Source organism: Alosa alosa, chromosome 12 (assembly GCF_017589495.1).
Source record: "Alosa alosa isolate M-15738 ecotype Scorff River chromosome 12, AALO_Geno_1.1, whole genome shotgun sequence".
Lineage (NCBI taxonomy): Eukaryota > Metazoa > Chordata > Actinopteri > Clupeiformes > Clupeidae > Alosa > Alosa alosa.
Window position 1 is genome coordinate 34,889,021 of NC_063200.1, and position 20,741 is coordinate 34,909,761.

General features: G+C 39.1%; 1 protein-coding gene across 1 annotated transcript in view; it reads left to right on the forward strand.

Moving 5' to 3' along the window:
* The first annotated feature begins 393 nt into the window (after nt 1-393).
* Nucleotides 394-20,741, forward strand: part of aggf1 (angiogenic factor with G patch and FHA domains 1) — a 123,358-nt gene continuing 103,010 nt past the window's right edge. The window contains exons 1-2 of the mRNA XM_048258804.1: nt 394-535; nt 18,960-19,154. Coding sequence (XP_048114761.1) covers nt 18,981-19,154 — 174 coding nt within the window. The 5' untranslated portion in view covers nt 394-535; nt 18,960-18,980. The remainder of the gene's footprint in view (nt 536-18,959; nt 19,155-20,741) is intronic.

Sequence of the window (20,741 nt, forward strand, 5' to 3'; positions counted from 1 at the left end):
ATTCGAAACACTGCAATCACAATGTCCCTCTGTTGACAGTTTTGTCGAGAATAATTTGCAAAAGAAGCAGTAAACCACATAATTTTTCCTTGAATAAATTAGCTAGCTTTGCTTAATTTCCCCCCATTAACTATTGTCTATGTATAGTGGTAGTGAAAGCTTCGTCCATCTGATGTTTTGGGGAAGGTGAAGTGTCACTAATTGGCACTGGCCCGCTTCTTACCATCAGTCCTGATCAGTCCTTTCTGAGTCGGACAGGAATGCTGACCATTCAACTGGGTCAATCGGTTCTGACTATTGCTATTAAATCAATTATCATTATCGTTATCGCGGAAATAGTAAATCTGATACAGGACTCGTATTTTGACATATTGTAACTCGACCGGAAGTCAAGACAGCAAGTTTGTTGCTCACGGAACTCTGATACTTGTTTCAGACGGCGGGTTTTTATGTTGACAAGGAAAAGAGACTGAAAGCGTCTATGCTTTCAATGAGACGTTGGTTGCCGCAACTTCCTGCATTTAGAAACGAACAAGTAAGTTTGCTTACTCAAGTCAGTTTCGCGCAAATATTTTAGAGCGTCATAATTACTCAAGTGCCCGTTTTCTATGCTCATCATGAAAACGTAACGTATGTGTACACAGTGTTGCTTGACCAGCACAAATGAAGCATATCAAATACATTTGCAGGTTCACGTCATTCGGCAAGTATTCTGCTTAAATTGCCTAGCCGTCACTCACATGGACATGATTACGTTTAACCAGAGAATGTCGGGCTCTGGTTTAAGGGTGCATTCAGAGCACCTCGGAATGACAAGGACCGCCCCCATGGCTACTTTGTTTTTCCGGCAGCAAGTGTTCAAGTGCTTTGCCATCGAATGTGTGACAAACACGGATGCCACAACAAAGGTTAAAACATACACTCACTAATCCTAAACAAACAACTGTATTGCTTAAAATATAGTGTAAGATGCTCGTGAAAGAAAGATATGCAGCTTTTCAAGTGATAAAAAGGGCAAATTCCCAAGTTCACATTAAAACTGTTGGACATGAAAGGCCACATGGACTACAAACGAACTACAACGTGACGACAAAAGTGATGACGAGCCTCTAACTGGGCAACTCTGTTAGCAAAATCTAGCCCCAGTTTCCGACCTCTGACTCACACATTAAGTGACGTGAATGACGCGGAATGATGATGTTTTCACTCGGAGAAAGGTTTTTCTGAAGCCCATGAACGCTAGGTAACTTAGCCAAGGGGTTATGTCATTGGTTAGATCTTTCAACGTCATTTGACACAGTTAATGCGAGATACCGAAACTGACCATAGATATTCTGGTGCGATCAGTGAATTCATAGACTGTATAGAGCATTACAGTCCCGCCCACAGCCGATGCCGGAAGTAAAAATTCAATGCAATTTCTCCATTGACAATTGCGGTATAAGCCATAAAAACTTAACTGCACGTGGGTAGACTTAAAGGAATTATCCGGAGTAAAATGCACTTTAGATCGATTTACGGATGATTGGGAGTACATACGTTGAGTTGACATCCAAATCATGTCATTCGGATGTGTTTTGAGAAAGTTCAATGTTACCGTTTTTAGTCAAAGCTCGTTAGCGTGGAAGTGAGAAGGGCATATTATTTCGCCGCTACAAAACGCTATTTTTATACCTCTTCTACAGTTCCAAACAACATTGCACTTATGTGGTAGTGAGTAGAGGGTCCCTAAAGCCAAACCGAAGTATCCCGAGGTCTTTTTGTGGTCGGATAGAGAGTCCAGAATGAATTTCATCAAGCCAGTACCTTTCCGGAAATGTTGCCATCTCGATTGCCAAGTGTGCTCCCGAAATTCACAATTTCGTCGCCGTTTAAAATACTACATCTGCTAATTTTGGAAAAGCTGGCTCAGCCTATTTCTGATTCTTGAGATAAGGGACAAAACATGTCCCCCATCAAAATGTTGCAATTTATTTTAAAAAACAATACATTATTTCATTTAAAAAGGCTTTACAAGTTGGATATGAAAGAATTGTGTATGTTTAGACTTTTAGTTTTGGCTATATTTATATTATTTCATAGTAATTTCATAAAATACCGGCACTGTACTATGAAAGCCCATGCAAATGAACTCGTCCTCCGCAGAGGTTACAGTATCAAACTGCAAAAATAAAGTGTTTTAAAATGCCCAAAATGCACAAATATGAGGTTAATTGGATGGCTTATTAAAAAATCAGAAAATACTTAACGTGAACATTGCATTATTTTATACATTAACAACAGCCTTTCAAAATCTGTCCTCAGTTCATGTCAACTCCGTCAGATATTTTTCAAATTTGAAATAAATCAGGCATATTTTGGTCAACTTTAACCCTGAGGACCCCCTTTGACTTCTTTCTGTTGATGGATGCAGCAGTCCAACACATGGTCTTATAAGTGTTTTTTAAAAAATAAATATTCAGCGTTGAAAGTTGAAATCCCTGTGGTCACAGCTTTTATGTGTCAACACTGTCTTCAAAGTAGAGCTGAATTCAATCCAGAAGTTGGTATTTTGGTTTAGTTTAGTGGCAGCTGGCAACTGAGAAAAATTAAAATGGCTACCATCTACTACACATGATTAAGTAAAAAAAACATGTTGTTTTGTCAACTCCATCAGACGTCAACTCTGTCAGATATTTTGTCTGACGGTGTTGACATGTAAGCTGACGGAGTGGAAAAGTGCTCCCAAATACTCATTAAGTAATGTATAACAACTACATAACATGATAATATGATCTAAGTATGCATGTTGATTGACTTAAAACATCTTAATATACCCAAATGCCAAATAACTTATAATAATAACTCAAAAGTATTGTTTTTATCTGTAATCTAGGCAGACAGGAGCAAAAACAAAGAAACAGTACCAGAGAAAAGGGAGAGAAAGAATTAACAGTGACCCAGAAAGCAGAAGGGACAGTTAGACAGTAAACAGCAGTTCGAAAAGGAGAGACAGAGATGGAAGGACAGGGTCCAAAACAAAAAAGTAAAACAAGTAGGAGAATTAGGACCCAGAGCAAAAAGGCACCGCAATAAGTATTGGAGGAAAGCAAAGAAAAGGTCCAGAGCTATGCAGAATAGATGGCTAAATGAAATAGACACCCCACCAGAATGTCCTCTGGACCAGGCTGTTGAGGAGCCTACTTCAACCCAGCGTGCCCTTGCAGCTGAGAGAGAGAGGAGAAAAACCAGGAAAAGACACGCAAGGGAGATAAAAGCATTGAAAGAAAAGATTAAGAAATTAACAAAAGAGCAACACAAACTAAGAAAGCAGGAATGGCGGAAAAAGAAGGCTCAAATAGAAAAGTCAAATGTCAAACTAAAAGATAAAATGATTGTAGATTCTCCATGAACAGAAACAGAGAGGATGATAACGGGAAGCCAACATTGGAACCCCAACATTAGGAGATATCTTCTTTTCCACAAGAGCTGAGAAGGAATTATACAACTCATGTGGCACAGAAACGAGCCGTTGAAAAATCAGGCCACAGACAACTGGCATTACACTGCAAAAACTGCTTATCTAATAAAATCTAACCAAGATTATTAATCTTATCAAGATAAAAAACTAGCTTGTATTGTTTTCAGTATAAAGAGACTTACCAGTGCTTTCTCATGAAATCATTTGACTTAATTTAAGAAAAGTTTGACTTATTTTAAGACATTTCATCATGAAAACAAGCAGATTTGCCAGTGCATTGAGCAAATTTGTCCTAAAAACAAGCCAATTTGTCTGCCAGTGCGTTAAGTAAATTTGTCTTGATAAGACTCCTTAAAATAAGTCAAAGTTTTTCTTAAATTAAGTCAAAATGACCTTTCAAGAGGTAAGTCTTTTTATACTAGAAACAATACCAAATAGAGTTTTTGATGTTAATATAAGATTAGATTTCATTTTTTGCAGTGTATTAGGCAAGGTTCTAAAGAAGTATCGGCTTCTCCATAGGCTTCGCCAGTTTGGTGTTAGCTACAGACTTAACATAATGATGACAGAGTTGCGACGGTTCCACATGAATTCCCTGCTACTTGAAAACAAAAAAGATGGATGCTGTTGCTGGAAAACAGCGGTCTTTGAATCACGACTGGAGTTAAGCTTTTTTTTTTTAAGTTGGCAAAAGTTTGATCACTTGTGGGACTCCACTGGTGGGAAAGCGCATGGGACTCATGAGAAGTAGGCAGTGTTGGGAAGGATACTTTCAAAAAGTATTCTGTTACAGAATACAGAATACATGCCCAAAAATGTATTTTGTAACGTATTCAATCTGAGTAACGTATTCTGAATACTTGGATTACTTCTGCATTGATTTGCAATGCAGCCATCAAATCCTGCTTACTAAACAGGCCTATTCTGGTGTGTTCTTCTGTTCCAAATGGCTAAACCCTGCTGAAAAAAAACAGCTAGAAACCAGCTTATGCTGGTAGCTGGTTTTAGCTGGTCTTTGCTGGTTTTCTTCCAGCTCTTGCTGGTCTTTGCTGGTGTAACTGGTTGGGCCACCAGCTGGATATGCTGGTGTGACCATCTGGGGAAGCTGGTCATGCTGGTGTGACCAGCCTCTCTTGTGGGATACAGCTGGTGCAAGATGGTCATGCTGGTGACCAGCCTGTCAAGCTGGTCATGCTGGTTTGCTAGAATGACCAACATAAGCTGGCATGGCCAGTTAAACCAGCACTATAGACCAGCAACACCAGCTAAAATGACCAGCTTGAGGTGGTACGACAAGCAAAACCAGCTGAATTACCATCATAAGCTGGGAAAACCAGCTGAAGGTATGTTTTCGCAAGAGTTTTGCTTGGCTAGTAGGTCAACAATAATAGGGTGGTCAAACAAGCTGGTCAATCAGCAAACCCCCTTTAGCTGGCCAGGCTGTTTTTTTTCAGCAGGGAAGTGTTAGGCCCATATAGGAGAATGTAAAGTCAACAAAGCTACCAGATACAACTATAAAATAGCAAGGTGACCAGTAAAACTACAGCAGGCAACTAGGCTAGGAGGAGGGATGTCTGTTTCTGTCCAGTGAAAGATTTTGAAACTGACAGGGACAGCTTGTTCCCCTGTTCAACACCTCTTGTCCAATGTCCAAGTCCATAGCCCCTGATGTTAGACAAACTATGATATATAAATATCTAATACTTGGCTCTACAGCGAAGGCAGTAATGACAGATAAAACACTATATGTACTTACTTGCTGAGAGAAATTGGAGCAAATCATAGAACTTACTTGCCTGAGGTCCTGTAGAAACTCTTTGTTTTAAGTTTGATACTCTTTTCCTTGATACTGCCATGTGAAAACTAGTCAAATATCTTTAATCAGTGTGATTCTCGAATAGTTTGTCAACACCGTCAGTTGTGTGTCAACACCGTCAGTTGTGTGTCAACATCGTAAGATGGAGTTTTTTCATTTTTATAAAAAAATGTATATTTATTTTGTTCAATTGAGTGTGTTCATACATTAAAACAGCAACTTATCTACATGCATCAGTGTCTTGTGTGCACAAAACCACTAATTGTATATATTAAAAATTAAAAAATAGTAAACTAAATTAAGGTAATTTAAAATGGCTTATTTCAAAACAATGTAAAATGATATTAAAAGTGTATATAATGCAATTTATCACTAAACCTTGCTAAGGCACACCATTTCTACACCCTCAAAGACTTTAGAGTGTTGTTGAATTGATCAAACACACAAAAAAACATATTTTCATGTGTCCGACGGAGTTGACAAGTTACTAAGTCAGTAAATGTAAAAAAATTTAAAAAGTGGTTAGTAAAAAACCTGTTCCTTTTCAGGCATGATAGATAAGATCTATGTTTATGATGATATCCAATTCAAATTAATGTATTATTGATTTTTTGTTTGTCACTTTTCAAAAGTACTTTTGTCCCTTATCTCAAGAATCAGTGATATATATTTATTTGGAAAAGATCAATAGCTTCACTGCACAAGGCTCAATGAAAGTGAATCCCCCACACACACACACACACAATGTGGTAAGAATGGTGAGTGTAGTATGTTGCTTGGGACGCCCTAGATGTGTGTTGTGATTTTGGAAGCTATAGGCTCAATGAGTGTGGTGTGGAGAGTGGTGTGTTAAGATTGTCTTGGTAGTGTATAGGTCTAATTGAGTGCCTTTAAGACGTTTGTGAGGGAACCCTTGCAATTGTAACACCGTTAAAAGGCTGCTGATGTGTGGATGCAATTCATAACGTTTTCTATGTAGTTAGTAAAAATAAAGGTTCATACTTCTCCTTGGGACAAGCACTTTTGAGTCTTGGAAAACACTTTTCCATTTACATCGGGATTTTGCAAACATTCAGTGTCAGAGTCAATAAAATGAGCCCTGCATGAGTAACGAAATTGACAAGCAGCTGTAAGGAAGCATGCTAAACTCGACATCCAAACAGTATTCTAACGTTAGCTTTGAGATACTGCTTGATTGCATAACTTAACTTAGTTTAGTCTCCTCAATGTACTATGTTGTGATAAGCCCTCAGCAGTTAACTTTAATGCAGCAGTTTTGAACAAATTTAGATAGATAGATAGATAGATAGATAGATAGATAGATAGATAGATAGATAGTTGATCCCCAAGGGGAAATTCAAGGTCTCAGTAGCATACAGACATCACACACAACATGCACTTACAGCAGAAATGGTAAATATAAGTATAAACATATAACCAAACTCCACTGTACAATAGAGACAGTAGAAGATTTAGAAAAACTAACAAAACTAAATACTAAATATACAATATAAATTAAATTTAAAAATCCACAGTGTGCTTGAGGGTGATCAAGCATGAGACGCTTGCAGTGACAGGGCCGGGACTGGCCTGTAGTTCTGTGTGCATGGTGAGGTGCTCAAGAGAGTGAGTGTCATGGCGAAGGTGCAAAAAGTAGTCAAACGGTAGTGCAACAGTGCAAGAATAAGGTCTAGAGACCAGCATAAATAATATGGACAAATAAGAGATTAAAGTATAATGTAGACAAGGTAATATAAAAAACTATGTCAGTGCAAGAAAAGGTTGAGGTAATAGGGTTACAGCCATTCAGTATTGTCAAGTCAAATTTATTTATATAGCACATTTCAAAGCAATAGCATTGCACCAAAGTGCTTTACATAAAATAATAATAATAAAAAATAATAATAATAACAATAATACATATACATATAAAATGTATACATATACAAATGTATACATTTAAACATATAAAAAAAGGGAGAGGTGAGGGAGTCAGGGAGTGTTAAAAGCTAGGGAGAAGAGGTAGGTCTTTAGGTTGGATTTAAAACTACTAATAGTGGGGCAGGATTTCACAACATCAGGAAGGCTATTCCAAAGCTGGGGAGCATAGACAGAGAAAGCTGTGTCACCTTTTAATTTAAGAGAGGCAGAAGGAACACAAAGAAGACACTGAGAAGATGATCGAAGAGATCTAGGAGGACAGTAAGGAATTAAAAGATCACATAAATACTGAGGTGCTAAACCATGTAAAGCTTTGAAAACAAACAGAAGAATTTTAAAATTAATTCTTTGTTCCACAGGAAGCCAGTGAAGTTTAGCCAACACAGGTGAAATGTGGTCACGTTTCTTAGATCCAGTCAGTAATCTGGCTGCAGCATTTTGGACCAGCTGGAGTCTGTTTAGAGTAGATTTAGTTACACCTACATACAGTGAGTTGCAATAATCAAGCCTAGAGGAAATAAAGGCATGTATAAGGATTTCTAAATCACTGTAGGAGAGAGAAGACTTGTCCTAAGTTGGTAAAAACTTCCCTTGACAATGCTGTTGACTTGCTTATTAAAAGTCAGAGAAGAGTCTAGGAAAACACCTAGGTTCTTGACCACGCTGTGATGGTTAACAGACAGAGGGCCAAGAGACTTGCTTACATTGTTGACAGAATTTGGTGGTCCAAAAATGATTACTTCTGTTTTGCTGCCATTTAGCTGTAAAAAGTTGTTAGCCATCCAATTCTTAATGTCATTAAGACAAAGAAAAAGGTTTGTCAATGAGCAGGAATTTTCAGGGGCCACCGGTATATAAAATTGGGTATCATCTGAAAGCAGTGGTAACGAATATTGAATTGATTGAAAATGGAGCCCAGGGGAAGCATGTATAAAGAAAATAATAGAGGCCCTAAAATAGAACCCTGGGGGACACCACACTTAATGGGAGCAGATGACGATGAAGCATTGCCTAAATGCACTGAAAAAGATCTATCAGTTAAGTAAGATCTGAACCAATTTAATACAGTGCCTTGCAGACCAACTTCAACAACCAGGCGTTTTAAAAGGATCTTGTGGTCAATGGTGTCAAAAGCAGCACTAAGATCTAACAGGACCAATAGGGCACAAGAGCCAGAGTCAACAGAGAGCAATAGATCATTATGGACCTTAACCCTTAAAGGAGTACCGTCACACCGGTGTGACGGGAATGTTGGGAAATTAACATTCTAAAGAATATCTGGGTTCATTGAATTCAACATAGAATTTTAGAACCTTCAATTGTTGCGGAACTTAGAATGTTCAAAAACCTACACCTTTAAGGGTTAAGTAAGGCAGACTCTGTACTATGAAGTGGTCTAAAACCAGATTGAAACTTGTCAAGGATATTAGAGGTGTTTAAATAGGAAGAGACTTGTGACAGAGCAACTTTTTCTAAGATCTTAGAGAGAAAGGCCAGTTTAGAAATGGGCCTATAATTTTTCAAATCAATGGGATCAAGGGAAGGTTTTTTCATGAGAGGTTGCACAATAGTGTGTTTAAAGCCAGAGGTTACTACTCCATTAGCCAGGGAGCTATTAATAATGCTCAAGATAAAAGGGCAAATAGCCGCAAAAACTTCTTTGAAAAGGTGAGATGGAAGAATATCAGAGTGGCAAGAAGAGGGCTTCATATGAGAGACCACGTCTGACAACTGTGAGGAAGAGACTGGTTGGAATTGTTGGAGGCGGCAAACTACAGACTTATACAAAGCAGGATCAGAAATTGAGGGTGTGATATGAGACTTTATGTTGTCAATTTTGTCAATAAAGTTATAAATAAAGTTACAATAAAATTGTAGCAGAAGCCATTGGTCATGTGTGCTAATATAGCATGAAAAACAGTGTAGCAGTAAAACATAAAAACATTACATATAGTAAAAACATTAGGCTGTGGACAGTAGTAAAGCAGTAGTGGGCAGTCAGTACTCAAACATGGAGAGGGTGGAGAGGCAGACAGACTATGCAGAGAAGTCTATCTCTCCTCTTCCCTTTAGTGAAGCATTGAACAGTTCAATGGCCCTGGGGACAAATGAGTTCCTCAGCCTTTCAGTTGTGCATGGCAGTGAGCGAAGTCTCCAGCTGATCAAGCTCTTTTGCTTTTTAATAGTGCTGTAGAGTGGATGACATGTTGATCAGTTTGTTCAGGGTCCTTTTGTCAGATATTGAAGTGATGCACTCCAGTTCAGCTCCCACTACAGAGCCAGCTTTCCTTACCAGCCTGTGCAGCATTGTCACGATGCTAAGTGGATTTAGTAGCAATTTAGCCCGTCATCTTCTATGCAATGCTTCTATGTGGCAACAACAATCCTTTAACAATCATTAATGTTTTGTTAAATGCACATGCAGAGGAGGGGCAGCGGGCTCGTTACGAGAGAGAGTGGGGCGGGCAAGGAAAGGCTGCGTGCGTAAAAAGCGCAGCTCAATAAAATGATTTTATGTTATCTTTAATTTCAGTTCAGTTCAGTTAACTTTATTGTCCCAAAGGGAAACTTGTCTCGCAGTCAGGTGCACATAAATAGCACAAGATACACAAAGACACAAGATGGGGTTAAAGACACAGGTTAATATCAGTTAAGAAAGAAAATAAGAAAGAAAGAAACTGTCTTATCAATCTACGTTCCTGACAGATGCTCATCAGAATTGTTTCTGTGCAATAAAGCAAAATTGTGCAAATTTAGCAGGCGTATTGCACTAGGAATAAAATAGTTGTTTGTCCTATTGGACTTATAAAATGGGACTCAGTCTCTGGCCTGAGGGAAGAGCTTCAAATGAACAGTGAAGGGGGTGATTTTTACAGTCCAGTATAGAACTTGCTTTCTGGATGACCTGCTTCTCGTAAATGGTCAGCAAGGACAACTGCGGATAGCCAGTCAACTTCCCAGCCACCTTCACAATGTGGCTAAGATTGTTTTTGTCCCTAAGACTGATACCGTACCAAGCAATAAAAGAAAAAGTGAGAACAGATTCTATAAAAGATTTGTAAAATAAAGACAGCATAACCTTATCCATATTAAACAAATTAAGCTTCCTAAGGAAGTATAACCGTTGTTGTCCCTACTTACAAATAGCCTCAGTATTTACATCAAATTTGAGCCTGTTGTCTAAAATTGTACCGAGATATTTATACTGGTCAAACATCTCAATGCAGCTTCTATTTATATAAGTCAGTGGTGGAGAACATGATTGGTTTCTTCTAAAATCAATGACCATATCTTTTGTCTTTGAGATGTTTAACTGAAGAAATGACTTGTCACACCAACTGACAAACTCATCAACCACTGGCCCATGCTGGGATTCATGTTTATGCAGTAAACTAACAATGACTGTGTCATCAGCAAATTTCAGGATATGCCTATTTATATGCTGACTTTTATTTCTATTTGTGTAGAGGATGTAGAGCAGAGGGGAAAGTACACAACCCTGAGGAGAGCCAGTGGAAGAGATGCGCCTTTCTGAAAGACAACCATTGACCTTTACTCTCTGTGATCTGTTGGTTAAAAAGTCTATAATCCAGCCCACAAGATTATTCTCAAGATTAAATTCTGATACTAGTTTTCTAACTAAAACATGTGGCTGGATAGTATTAAAAGCAGAAGAAAAGTCCAGAAACAAGAGCCTGGCATGTGTGCCAGGACCTTCCAGATGACTGTACAGGAGGTTAAGTAATGCAATTTGGGCATCCTTTACCCCCCTATTAGCCCTATATGCAAACTGCATAGGATCCAAGGCCTCACCCACCCTTAACAACAACAACCATTTCACTATCTTTTCAAATGACTTCATGACCAGTGAGGTCAGTGCCACTGGTCTGAAGTCATTTAAAGTCTTTATATTGTTGCCTTTTGGCACTGGGACTATAGTAGATTCCTTCCATATCTTTGGAACCCTTCTCTGTTTTAAAGACATTCTAAAAATATCAGTGAACACCCCACAGAGCTGTTCTGAACAGCACTTTAGCAATCTCCCAGTAATCCCATCTGGTCCTGGACTTTTATTGACCTTATTTCTTTTAAGTACTGACCTTACATATTCCTGTGTAATTAAAAATGTACATGTAGTGGATTTTACCAGAGATTGCTCATCAGTTAATTTTTGAAGTTCATCTGAAAAGTCAAGGGTTTCAAAACGTGAATAAAAAGTGTTTCAATCTGAAATGCTTCAGAAATATCTCTATCACTCTCATAAGCTGGGATATGGACTGGCTTGTTTTGTGTTCTATGCAGGCCTGTCATTCTCTTGACACCTTCCCATGCTGCCTTCAAGTTATTGCTGCCCAGTCTCTCCTCTATCTTACTTTTATATTGTAGTTTAACTTTCATGATTTCTGATCTGACCTCTTTTATTGCCTCTCTTTTTTCACCCTCATCCCCTTTGTGAAAAGCGCTATGTTTTTCCTTAACACTTGTTTCATGGATTGAGTGACCCATGGCTTGTTATTCGCCTACACTTTTACATGCTTTTTGGAATAACAGTATCCTCACAGAAAGAGATATAACAGCATACGGTGTCAGCCAGTTCATCAATATTTGAAGCAGAGTCCATGAAAACAGTCCAATCTGTGCAATCAAAACAGCCCTGTAATTGGGAAACGGACTCATCATTCCAGACCTTGATCTCTCTGGTTTTTACTTTCTCCCTCTTAAGCACAGGTCTATACCTAAGAGTGAGATGGATAGCATTGTGATCGGAGGAATCGAGAAGGGGCCGAGGGGAGGCCTTGTAAGCCTCCTTAATTGAGCCATAGCACAGATCTAGAGTCTTATTTTTCCTAGTTGGGCATGTGACATATTGATAGAGGTTGAGACTTTAAATTCTTTAAATTTAAATAGTACAACATAGAAGATTAATGTGTGGCGGCCAGTTTTGATTTCATGGCGCCCCGCCACAGATTAGTCAACGTATAGGAAACGTCGCTCCATACGTCGCGCCAACATGTGCTGAATCAGTAACCTACATTTAAACACAATTGTTGTGCAAAGTGGTCCTGCGTGCGTGATTGTTTCTGCATGGGGCTACGACCGCTACGTACAATTGAAGTCAGAGTTGGTCTGTCCAGTCAATAGTCCCGCATTCAGGCCGCTCCATTGACGTTATCAGACAGCGATGTAAAATGTGTGCACAAATTTCTTGCATTATGATGGTTAGAGTTGCGGGACTTACTGCAGCTTCGGTCTGCATGTCCTTTTAAAACCGCATCTTTTTTCTCTCTTTTGAGCATTTAATCTGCTGCGGCTTGTCTCTTCCACATTGCCTATAATGTTTGATTGCATTGCATTCTCCACATTTGTAGCTAAATTTTCATGTACCACATCAGCATTTTTGTTCAGTGAATCTTTTGTAAATTGCTTTACATTTAACGTCGGGCCTATAGGCCTATCGCCTGGCTTGCCTCAGCTTCGGTTACGTCCTTTTAAAACTGCATGTTTTTCTCTCTCGTGAGCATTTAATCTGCTGCCTGCTTGTGACTTCACATAGCCCACAATACTTGATTGCATTGCATTCTCCACATTTTTAGCAAAATTTTCATATACCATATAGGGGTGTCACGATTCTCCAAATCCTCGATTCAATTTAATTTTCGATTTTAAAGTCACGATTCGATTAGATTTTTTAAAAAAAATATTACTATACATGGATTTCTGTGCAACGTCACGAAAACATGCGTGCGCAACCAAGAGGCAGAAAGCACCATAGAACAGCATAGAGCAATGCAAAAGAGCAAAAGAATAAAATGAGTTTTTGTGCTGAAAACTGCACCAATTCGAAATCACGATGGTTAGAGAATGTTAAATATGTTCAATATCCCTAACGGAATGCATGTCTTAGCCAAAATGACAAAATACACGATGTTATATTAATAATGCAAATGAACGGCAAACTTTGAAATATAGTCTGAAATGAGATGTTATTATCATTGAGACAACAGGGGTATACAAAAAAATCAGATTGTAGCTTACAGCAGCCGACTATTTAGGCTAAGTTTATAACGTTGTGGACGGCCACTAAGCGTCTTCTGCCCCACGGCTGCGCGCGCATCTAGTTTTGTTGGTAAATGGAAACCCATGTATTAATGCATTCCTTATGTTATTTACTTTATTTTGGCCTTTTCCTTTTCTGTTTCGTGGGGCTTTTATTTTGAAACCGCTTTTTAATTTTGAAACGTTCCAACCGCAAGGTTGTAATTTAAACAGAACAAGCATTAGGCTAAACAGAGACATGAACATAGTGAAATGAAACGCATGAATGATCATTTGATTGTTTTAGCACACTTGATAATTTTTTCACTTGCTACGTTGAGTAAGCTAGCAGCTAAGTTAACGTTAGTGTGAATTGACGTGAATGAACGACAAAATACTTCCACACTGGTGATTTCAGAGTAGCAAGAGGGGCTTTGATTTCGGTAGGTTGATGTGTAGCCTATATTTTAACTGGCTGCAGCGGAGGAGTGTTGACGTCGCAGTTTAGCATGTGTGTGTGCGTTTGTGCGTCTTGGCATGTTGGACGTGAGAGGGGGTGTGGCTGCATCGTCGATTCTACTTTTGAGTTCGAAGTTCGATATTAAGATATAATTTCAATCGATTTCAATATAAAATCAAAATCGTGACACCCCTAATACCATATCAGCATTTTTGTTCGGTGAATCTTTTGTAAATTGCTTTACAATTACCGTCTGGCCTATAGCCTGGCTTGCTTCGGTCACATCCTTTTAAAACCGCATCTTTTTCTCTCTCTTGAGCATTTAATCTGCTGCCAGCTTGTGACTCCACATCGTCCAAAATACTTGATTGCATTGTATTCTCCACATTTTAGCTAAATTTTGGTGTACCACATGGCATTTTCTTTCAGTGAATCTTTTGCTTTACAATTATCTTCTGGCCCTCTTCTTGGCTGCCTTGACTCCTTCGTCTTCATTAACATTAATCTTTTTGGCCTCAATTATGGAAGCATATGTGTAGCTTAATTCAAATGAGAATGCAACATGCAGTTCAAAAATACATTACATTATGCAATTGCCAATTCATTATGCAATTTAATATTGCAATTTGCAATAATTTCCAACAAATTGTATTTTAATCTGCAAAGTGACAATGCAATCCTAAAATCAATTTGAATAATTTTGGTTAAAAAATAGAATAAACATGGATTGAATTGCATTCCATTTTGCCATGGTACTTCAGTCTCAAAATTCAAATGGCAATTCATTTTGCATTTCAATTTTCAATATTCAGTTTCATCATTTAACTGTCAATTCGTTTTGCAATTTAATACTCAAAGTGCAATGTAGGATTGCATTTTGAAAACATATTTGGCAAAACTGACAATGCCAGCCTGAAAACAATTTGGATTATTTTGGGCAAAACGTTTTGCCATCGTTTTGAGGCATTTTATTCAAATGGAAAAGAAATAGCGCCCCTTTACAGGCAATTCGATCTGTAAAAATGGCAATTCAATCTGTAATCTGTCAAGTCACTCGTCAGGGCGGGAACTAGGCTACGTCACTTCCGTGATTACGTCTTACCCATTTAGCGTTTGCAATGGAGGAGCTGCAGGTCTCTGGCCGATGATGTAGAACACTAGCCTAGAAATCTAGACGCACCCTAGCGACAGCAAATTACATTTGCTGCCAGGGCTAGTCTAGCAACTCTCCGTTGGCTTGTGAGCTTGAAAAATTAAACTTCTATCAGGCCACTCAAATCGTGTATAGAGTCGTTAGGTGGGCTTAACACAATGATTGACGGCAGAGTTGCAACGGTTTGGTTTGAATTCCCTGCTACTTGAAAACAAATAAGATAATGTTGCTGTTGGCGAACAGCGTGACACGAGTTAAGCTTTTATTAAGTTGGCAAAAGTTTGAACTAGCCAGCTAGCTCCGCTGGTGGGAAACACATGGGACTCATAGCGCTGGCCTATTGCGTGCAGAGGGAATTTGAAAGACAACCGATTATCCCGCCCCTCAGACTGAGCACTGCGAACGGTGAATGCCCAGACCCTACATTTTAATGTGGGTCTGGCTCGTCAGGCTAGTAGAACACCACCGTGTCAACAAGTCTGACTCAACGGACAGATTACTGAAAATTGACGACAGAGTGGGCTATCTAGCCCTACTTGTCCGATCTGATGTCAACCTGGTCCGTTCAAAGATTTCTGAGGCCTTACAGCTAATGGGCGCTAGCTGGTGGGGAGACCTTCTGTGGATATACCACTGGAGGGAATAAAGGGGTTACCTCTCTTATGAGGGAGATCGCGGAGCTCTTTGGAGTTCACAGGACAAGTAGGGCTAGATTGCCCACTCTGTCGTCCATTGTCGTTAGTTAGGCTAAAACTCACATAGCCTCTCCTTGCCCTGCTCACACACACACACACACACACACACACAACCTCCGTGGTCTGGCTAGCCTCTTAAGCGGACCGGGGGCTGCGGTCGCTCAGGGCCCACGGCTGCCACGACCGCAAAGGGGGCCCACGTTTGGCCAAATCTATCTCGCTGAATTGTTGTATACGATGCTTATTTGTAGGCTACTGATTACTGGGGGTGATTGCTGGGGGGGGGGTGCTACTAAAGATGCCACTGGTTAGACAGGCAAAGTTATCAGCAGCAACATAAGAGCCATAATAATGTAAGAACACAGCTGGGTCTCGCGGACACTAGGCCTACTCGTGGTCACGGTTAACATTATTCATCAACTGTGACATGATATGTTTGTGCCACCAACACTCCTCCCCCAATAAAAAAAAATGTGCCCCCATGAATATCGCAAATGCCCCCTCTGTCACTGTACTCTACAGCCGGGTCTGTCGGCCAGAGACCTTAGTGCAGCTGCAAACTCCTCCATTGCAAACGCTACCTGGGTAAGACGTAAACACGGAAGTGACGTAGCCTAGTTCCCGCCTTGACGAGTGACTTGACAGATTACAGATCGAATTGCCATTTGAATTTTGCAACACAAAGAGCGTGGCAAAGTGCAATGCAATCACGGAGGGCACTATTTCTTTTCCATTTGAATAAAATGCCTCAAAATGATGGCAAAACGTTTTGCCCAAAAATAATCCAAATTGTTTTCAGGCTGGCATTGTCAGTTTTGCCAAATATGTTTTTAAAATGCAATCCTACATTGCACTTTGAATATTAAATTGCAAAACGAATTGACAGTTAAATGATGAAACTGAATATTGAAAATTGAAATGCAAAATTAATTGGGGCCCGAGCACCGACGGTCTCGGCCTTGCGCACCGAGAGGTGCGAAGCCCTATTGTTTTTGGAAAGATTATTATTATTAGGGCCCGAGCACCGAAGGGCGCAAGGCCCTATTGTTTTTGTAAGGATTATTATTAGGGCCCGGGCACCGAAAGGCACAAGGCCCTATTGTTTTTGTAAGGATTATTATTATTTTTTTTTTTTATTATTAGGGCCCGAGCACCGAAGGGCGCAAGGCCCTATTGTTTTTGTAAGGATTATTATTATTATTATTATTAGGGCCCGAGCACCAAAGGGTGCAAGGCCCTATTGTTTTTGTAAGGATTATTATTAGGGCCCGAGCACCGAAGGGCGCAAGGCCCTATTGTTTTTGTAAGGATTATTATTTTTCACTATTATTATTAGGGCCCGAGCACCGAAGGGCGCAAGGCCCTATTGTTTTTGTAAGGATTATTATTATTATTATTATTATTATTCAGTATTATTGTTATTCTACTTTTTTGCTTTCCTGTTTTTGAGGTGGTTAACATGGTCGAAAACTCTTGAAATTTGGCACACACGTCAGGTGTCACGCATCGCAGTTAGGTACAAGAGTCTGACCCCGGGCGTAGCCCAGGGACTCGCTAGCGCCCCCTTAGGTGACTGATCCCGTGGTTGGCAAATATTTAGAGATGGTTAACATAATCGAAAAGTCTTGAAATTTGGCACACACATCAGGTGTCACACAAAGCAGCTAGGTAAAAAAAGCTTGGCCCCGGGTATGGCCCAGAGACTCGCTAGCGCCCCCTTATGTCACTGTGACTTGTGGTTGGCATATAGTTGTAGATACACACACCAAATTTGGGGGGGGGGGGGATATGTAACTCCCAAAAACAAACAAGTTTTGTATTAACATGCCATTAGCCACGCCCACAGGAAGTGAGGTAATTGAGATTTTGTGCGTTGTGGACATGATCAATTTTAACGTACTCCTCCTAGACGGTTGATCCCATTCATGTCAAAGTTGGTATACATGACGCCGAGATGTTCCTGATTATAAATTGTGAAGCCTTTTTTTGATATGTTGTAATTTGACAAAATGGCGAAATTATTAATTTTAATGCCCTTCCACATAAACAATAAATGTGTCATAATTCACCATGCATGGCTTGAAATGTTTTAAATTTCAGAGGTCATTGAAGACCATGTTAATGATAATATTCACATGCCCATAATGCATGTTTGGCATAGCGCCACCAACTGGCAACAGAAAGAATGACAATTATGCTGATTTCACATGATCAATTTGAACATACTCCTCCTAGACGGTTTGTCAGATTCATTTGAAATTTGGCCAAGATGTCGCTGATGTTAAATTGTGAAGGGATGTTGTAATATATTTGGTAAAGGAAATGTGTCATAAATCACAGTGCATTGAATGAATGGTCTGAAACTTCTCAGGTTAATAGATATCATGATTATGATGATATCCAGACATCCAATGGGCCTGCCTGGCATAGCGCCACCACCTGGCCAAGCAGGAAATGTGCCAGAAATGGACAATGCCTTAAGTGATTGATCTGAAACTTTATAAAATATTGGATATCATTATTGTGATGATATTCACATGTGTAATTTCCATGCCTAACATAGCGCCACCATCTGGCCAACCAAAAAGTGTATCAGAAATGTTATTTGCTTAAAATGAATGGTCTGAAATTTCTCAGGTTAATATTTATTATAAATATGATGACATCCAATGGGCCTGTCTTGCATTGCGCCCCCACCTGGCCAAGCAAGTACATGTGGCAGAAAGTAAAATACAAAAACAAATAGCACACGTATCAAATATATACATTTCACAAATGCACCACGTCGGTGCTTTGTTGGATTCCAACATGTCACGGGTTGCGGCCCACAGGTGCTCGGGCCCGCCATTGCCGCTTGCGGCTATATTTGCCATTTGAATTTTGAAACTGAAGTACCATGGCAAAATGGAATGCAATTCAATCCATGTTTATTCTATTTTTAACCAAAATTATTCAAATTGATTTTAGGATTGCATTGTCACTTTGCAGATTAAAATACAATTTGTTGGAAATTATTGCAAATTGCAATATTAAATTACATAATGAATTGGCAATTGCATAATGTAATGTCTTTTTGAATTGCATATTGCAGATTGCATTCTCATTTGAATTAAGCTACACATATGCTTCCATACTCAATAGTCCAATTACACAGTCTCTGTTTTTGGTTTTGGATTTTGTGAAATACATTTCTAAATAAATGCAACTTAGACTTTTATATATGTTTTTTCCTGTTCATGACTCATTTTTTGACTGATGCGACTTATACTCCGGAGCGACTTATAGTCCGGAAAATACTGTAATTGGCTTCAATTAAAACACAGATGTCCTGTTTTTATATGAGAATTGTAACCAGCTATTTTTTATTTTAACATGTGTTCAACCAAATTCACTTTTAGGAGTCTGGACAAACTTGAAAAATGAGTAGAGAAGATGACCATGGTGTTGATGTGTCTGGCCTGACACAGAAGGTGGAGGCACTGGAACATGAGCTGAAGATGTGCAGAGCAGAGCTCCAGAAACTCCAACATCAACTTAATCAAAGACAGCAGCATGAAAACACAGATGACTACAATGAAGATCTCAGGCAGCAGGTTTGTAATTTATTCTGGTGCATTTCTAGGCTTTGTTCAAATAGTATTGTAGAGATGAGGAAATAAGCTGGAGTGGGAAGAAGGAAGCTGGAAATTCACAGCCCTTCTTCTCTGTTGAATTGCTCACGGAGTACATCACACAGATATCACACGCACATCACGTGAAAGAGAAGAACCTATGCTTTCCAATGATATTAGCAGCCATCAATTGCTGTGTTAAACGGTTGAAAATCAACATTGAATTTACATGAAATTGAATCATATTTACATTCTACACACAGCTTTACACCCAAATTACTCACGGTGGAATATCTCACAAACTCTTCACTCAACACATGTAACTGTAAATCAAAAACACAAACAGGATATCAAAACTAGATGTACCGCATAGCGGTACAAAATATGACCGCCGCTCAGTCCTGTACATCCATTCCGCGAAAATAAATCACACTTCAATTTGTCTCCATATTTTACTCCATCCCCCACTCTTGAAACTTTTTGTGTATGCTTGTTTGGCATGCCTGAGTGTGTGTGTCTTGTTTCTGCACAGAAAGTAGCCTACTGGTGCTGAAAAGGTGAATAGATTGTACAATAGCCAAAGAAGATGTAGCATTGTTATAAAACCTTTAAAATCTCTAAACAATCACAAGTAGGGCAGTTCATCACAGTTCATCCATTGCAACTTTATTTATTTATTTATTTATTTATTTATTTATTTATTTATTTATTTATAAACAAAAACATCTCTGTCAGTTCCATGCCGTTTTCAACAGCTATCAAAAACAAAGGTCATTTTTGGATGGATGGATTTTTTTGTGAATGTTTCTTCTACATAAGATTTTAGTCATCTTTAGTTCATGTAATACTTTATTGTCAATGCACAAATTAAGTAACAGTAGTCTGAAACGTTATTGTTAATGCACAAATTTAGTAACAGTAGTCTGAAACGAAATGCTGTTTTACATCTAACCAGTGGTGCAAATAACTGACATGTCAAAATGGGCCTTGATGAAATGCGTCGCTAGACTGTTCATACACATTTTAACGGGCCAAAGTTGAAGAGCTGTTGTCCGTTATTGTTTGTGCAAATATAGGCTGATTCATGTTCCCTTGCATTGTGTAACTGAGGTCCATGGCTAGTCTGGCTTTCACCAGACCAAGCTCAATCTTTTAAGAAATCAAAGGTTCACCCAGCCTGGTCCATAGGCACCCGATATTGTTTAATTTTCCGATTGAGATATCCACGCTCTGGCTATTCTAAATGCAAAAATGCATCAGGGAGTTATGACAAAACTATAACTAACAAACTAGATCCTAATAGAAAGCTGTTAGCTTCCCTAAGCTATAGGTAGGCTTATAAGGTAGGCCTATTTACAACATAAATTGTCAATAAGCTATGCTGGCGACACAAATAAAATCTCCTTTGAAACCAATGGCTTCGCCTTACAGTATCAAGCGGACTTAAACTGCCATATCGTGCGAAAAAGTTGTAATAAAATTCACGCAGCTCCATGAGTCAAGGAAAGCCTTGAATGAAGTAGCCACTTCTAAATGGGACCCACTACACAGTAGCTTAAGATGTGTTGC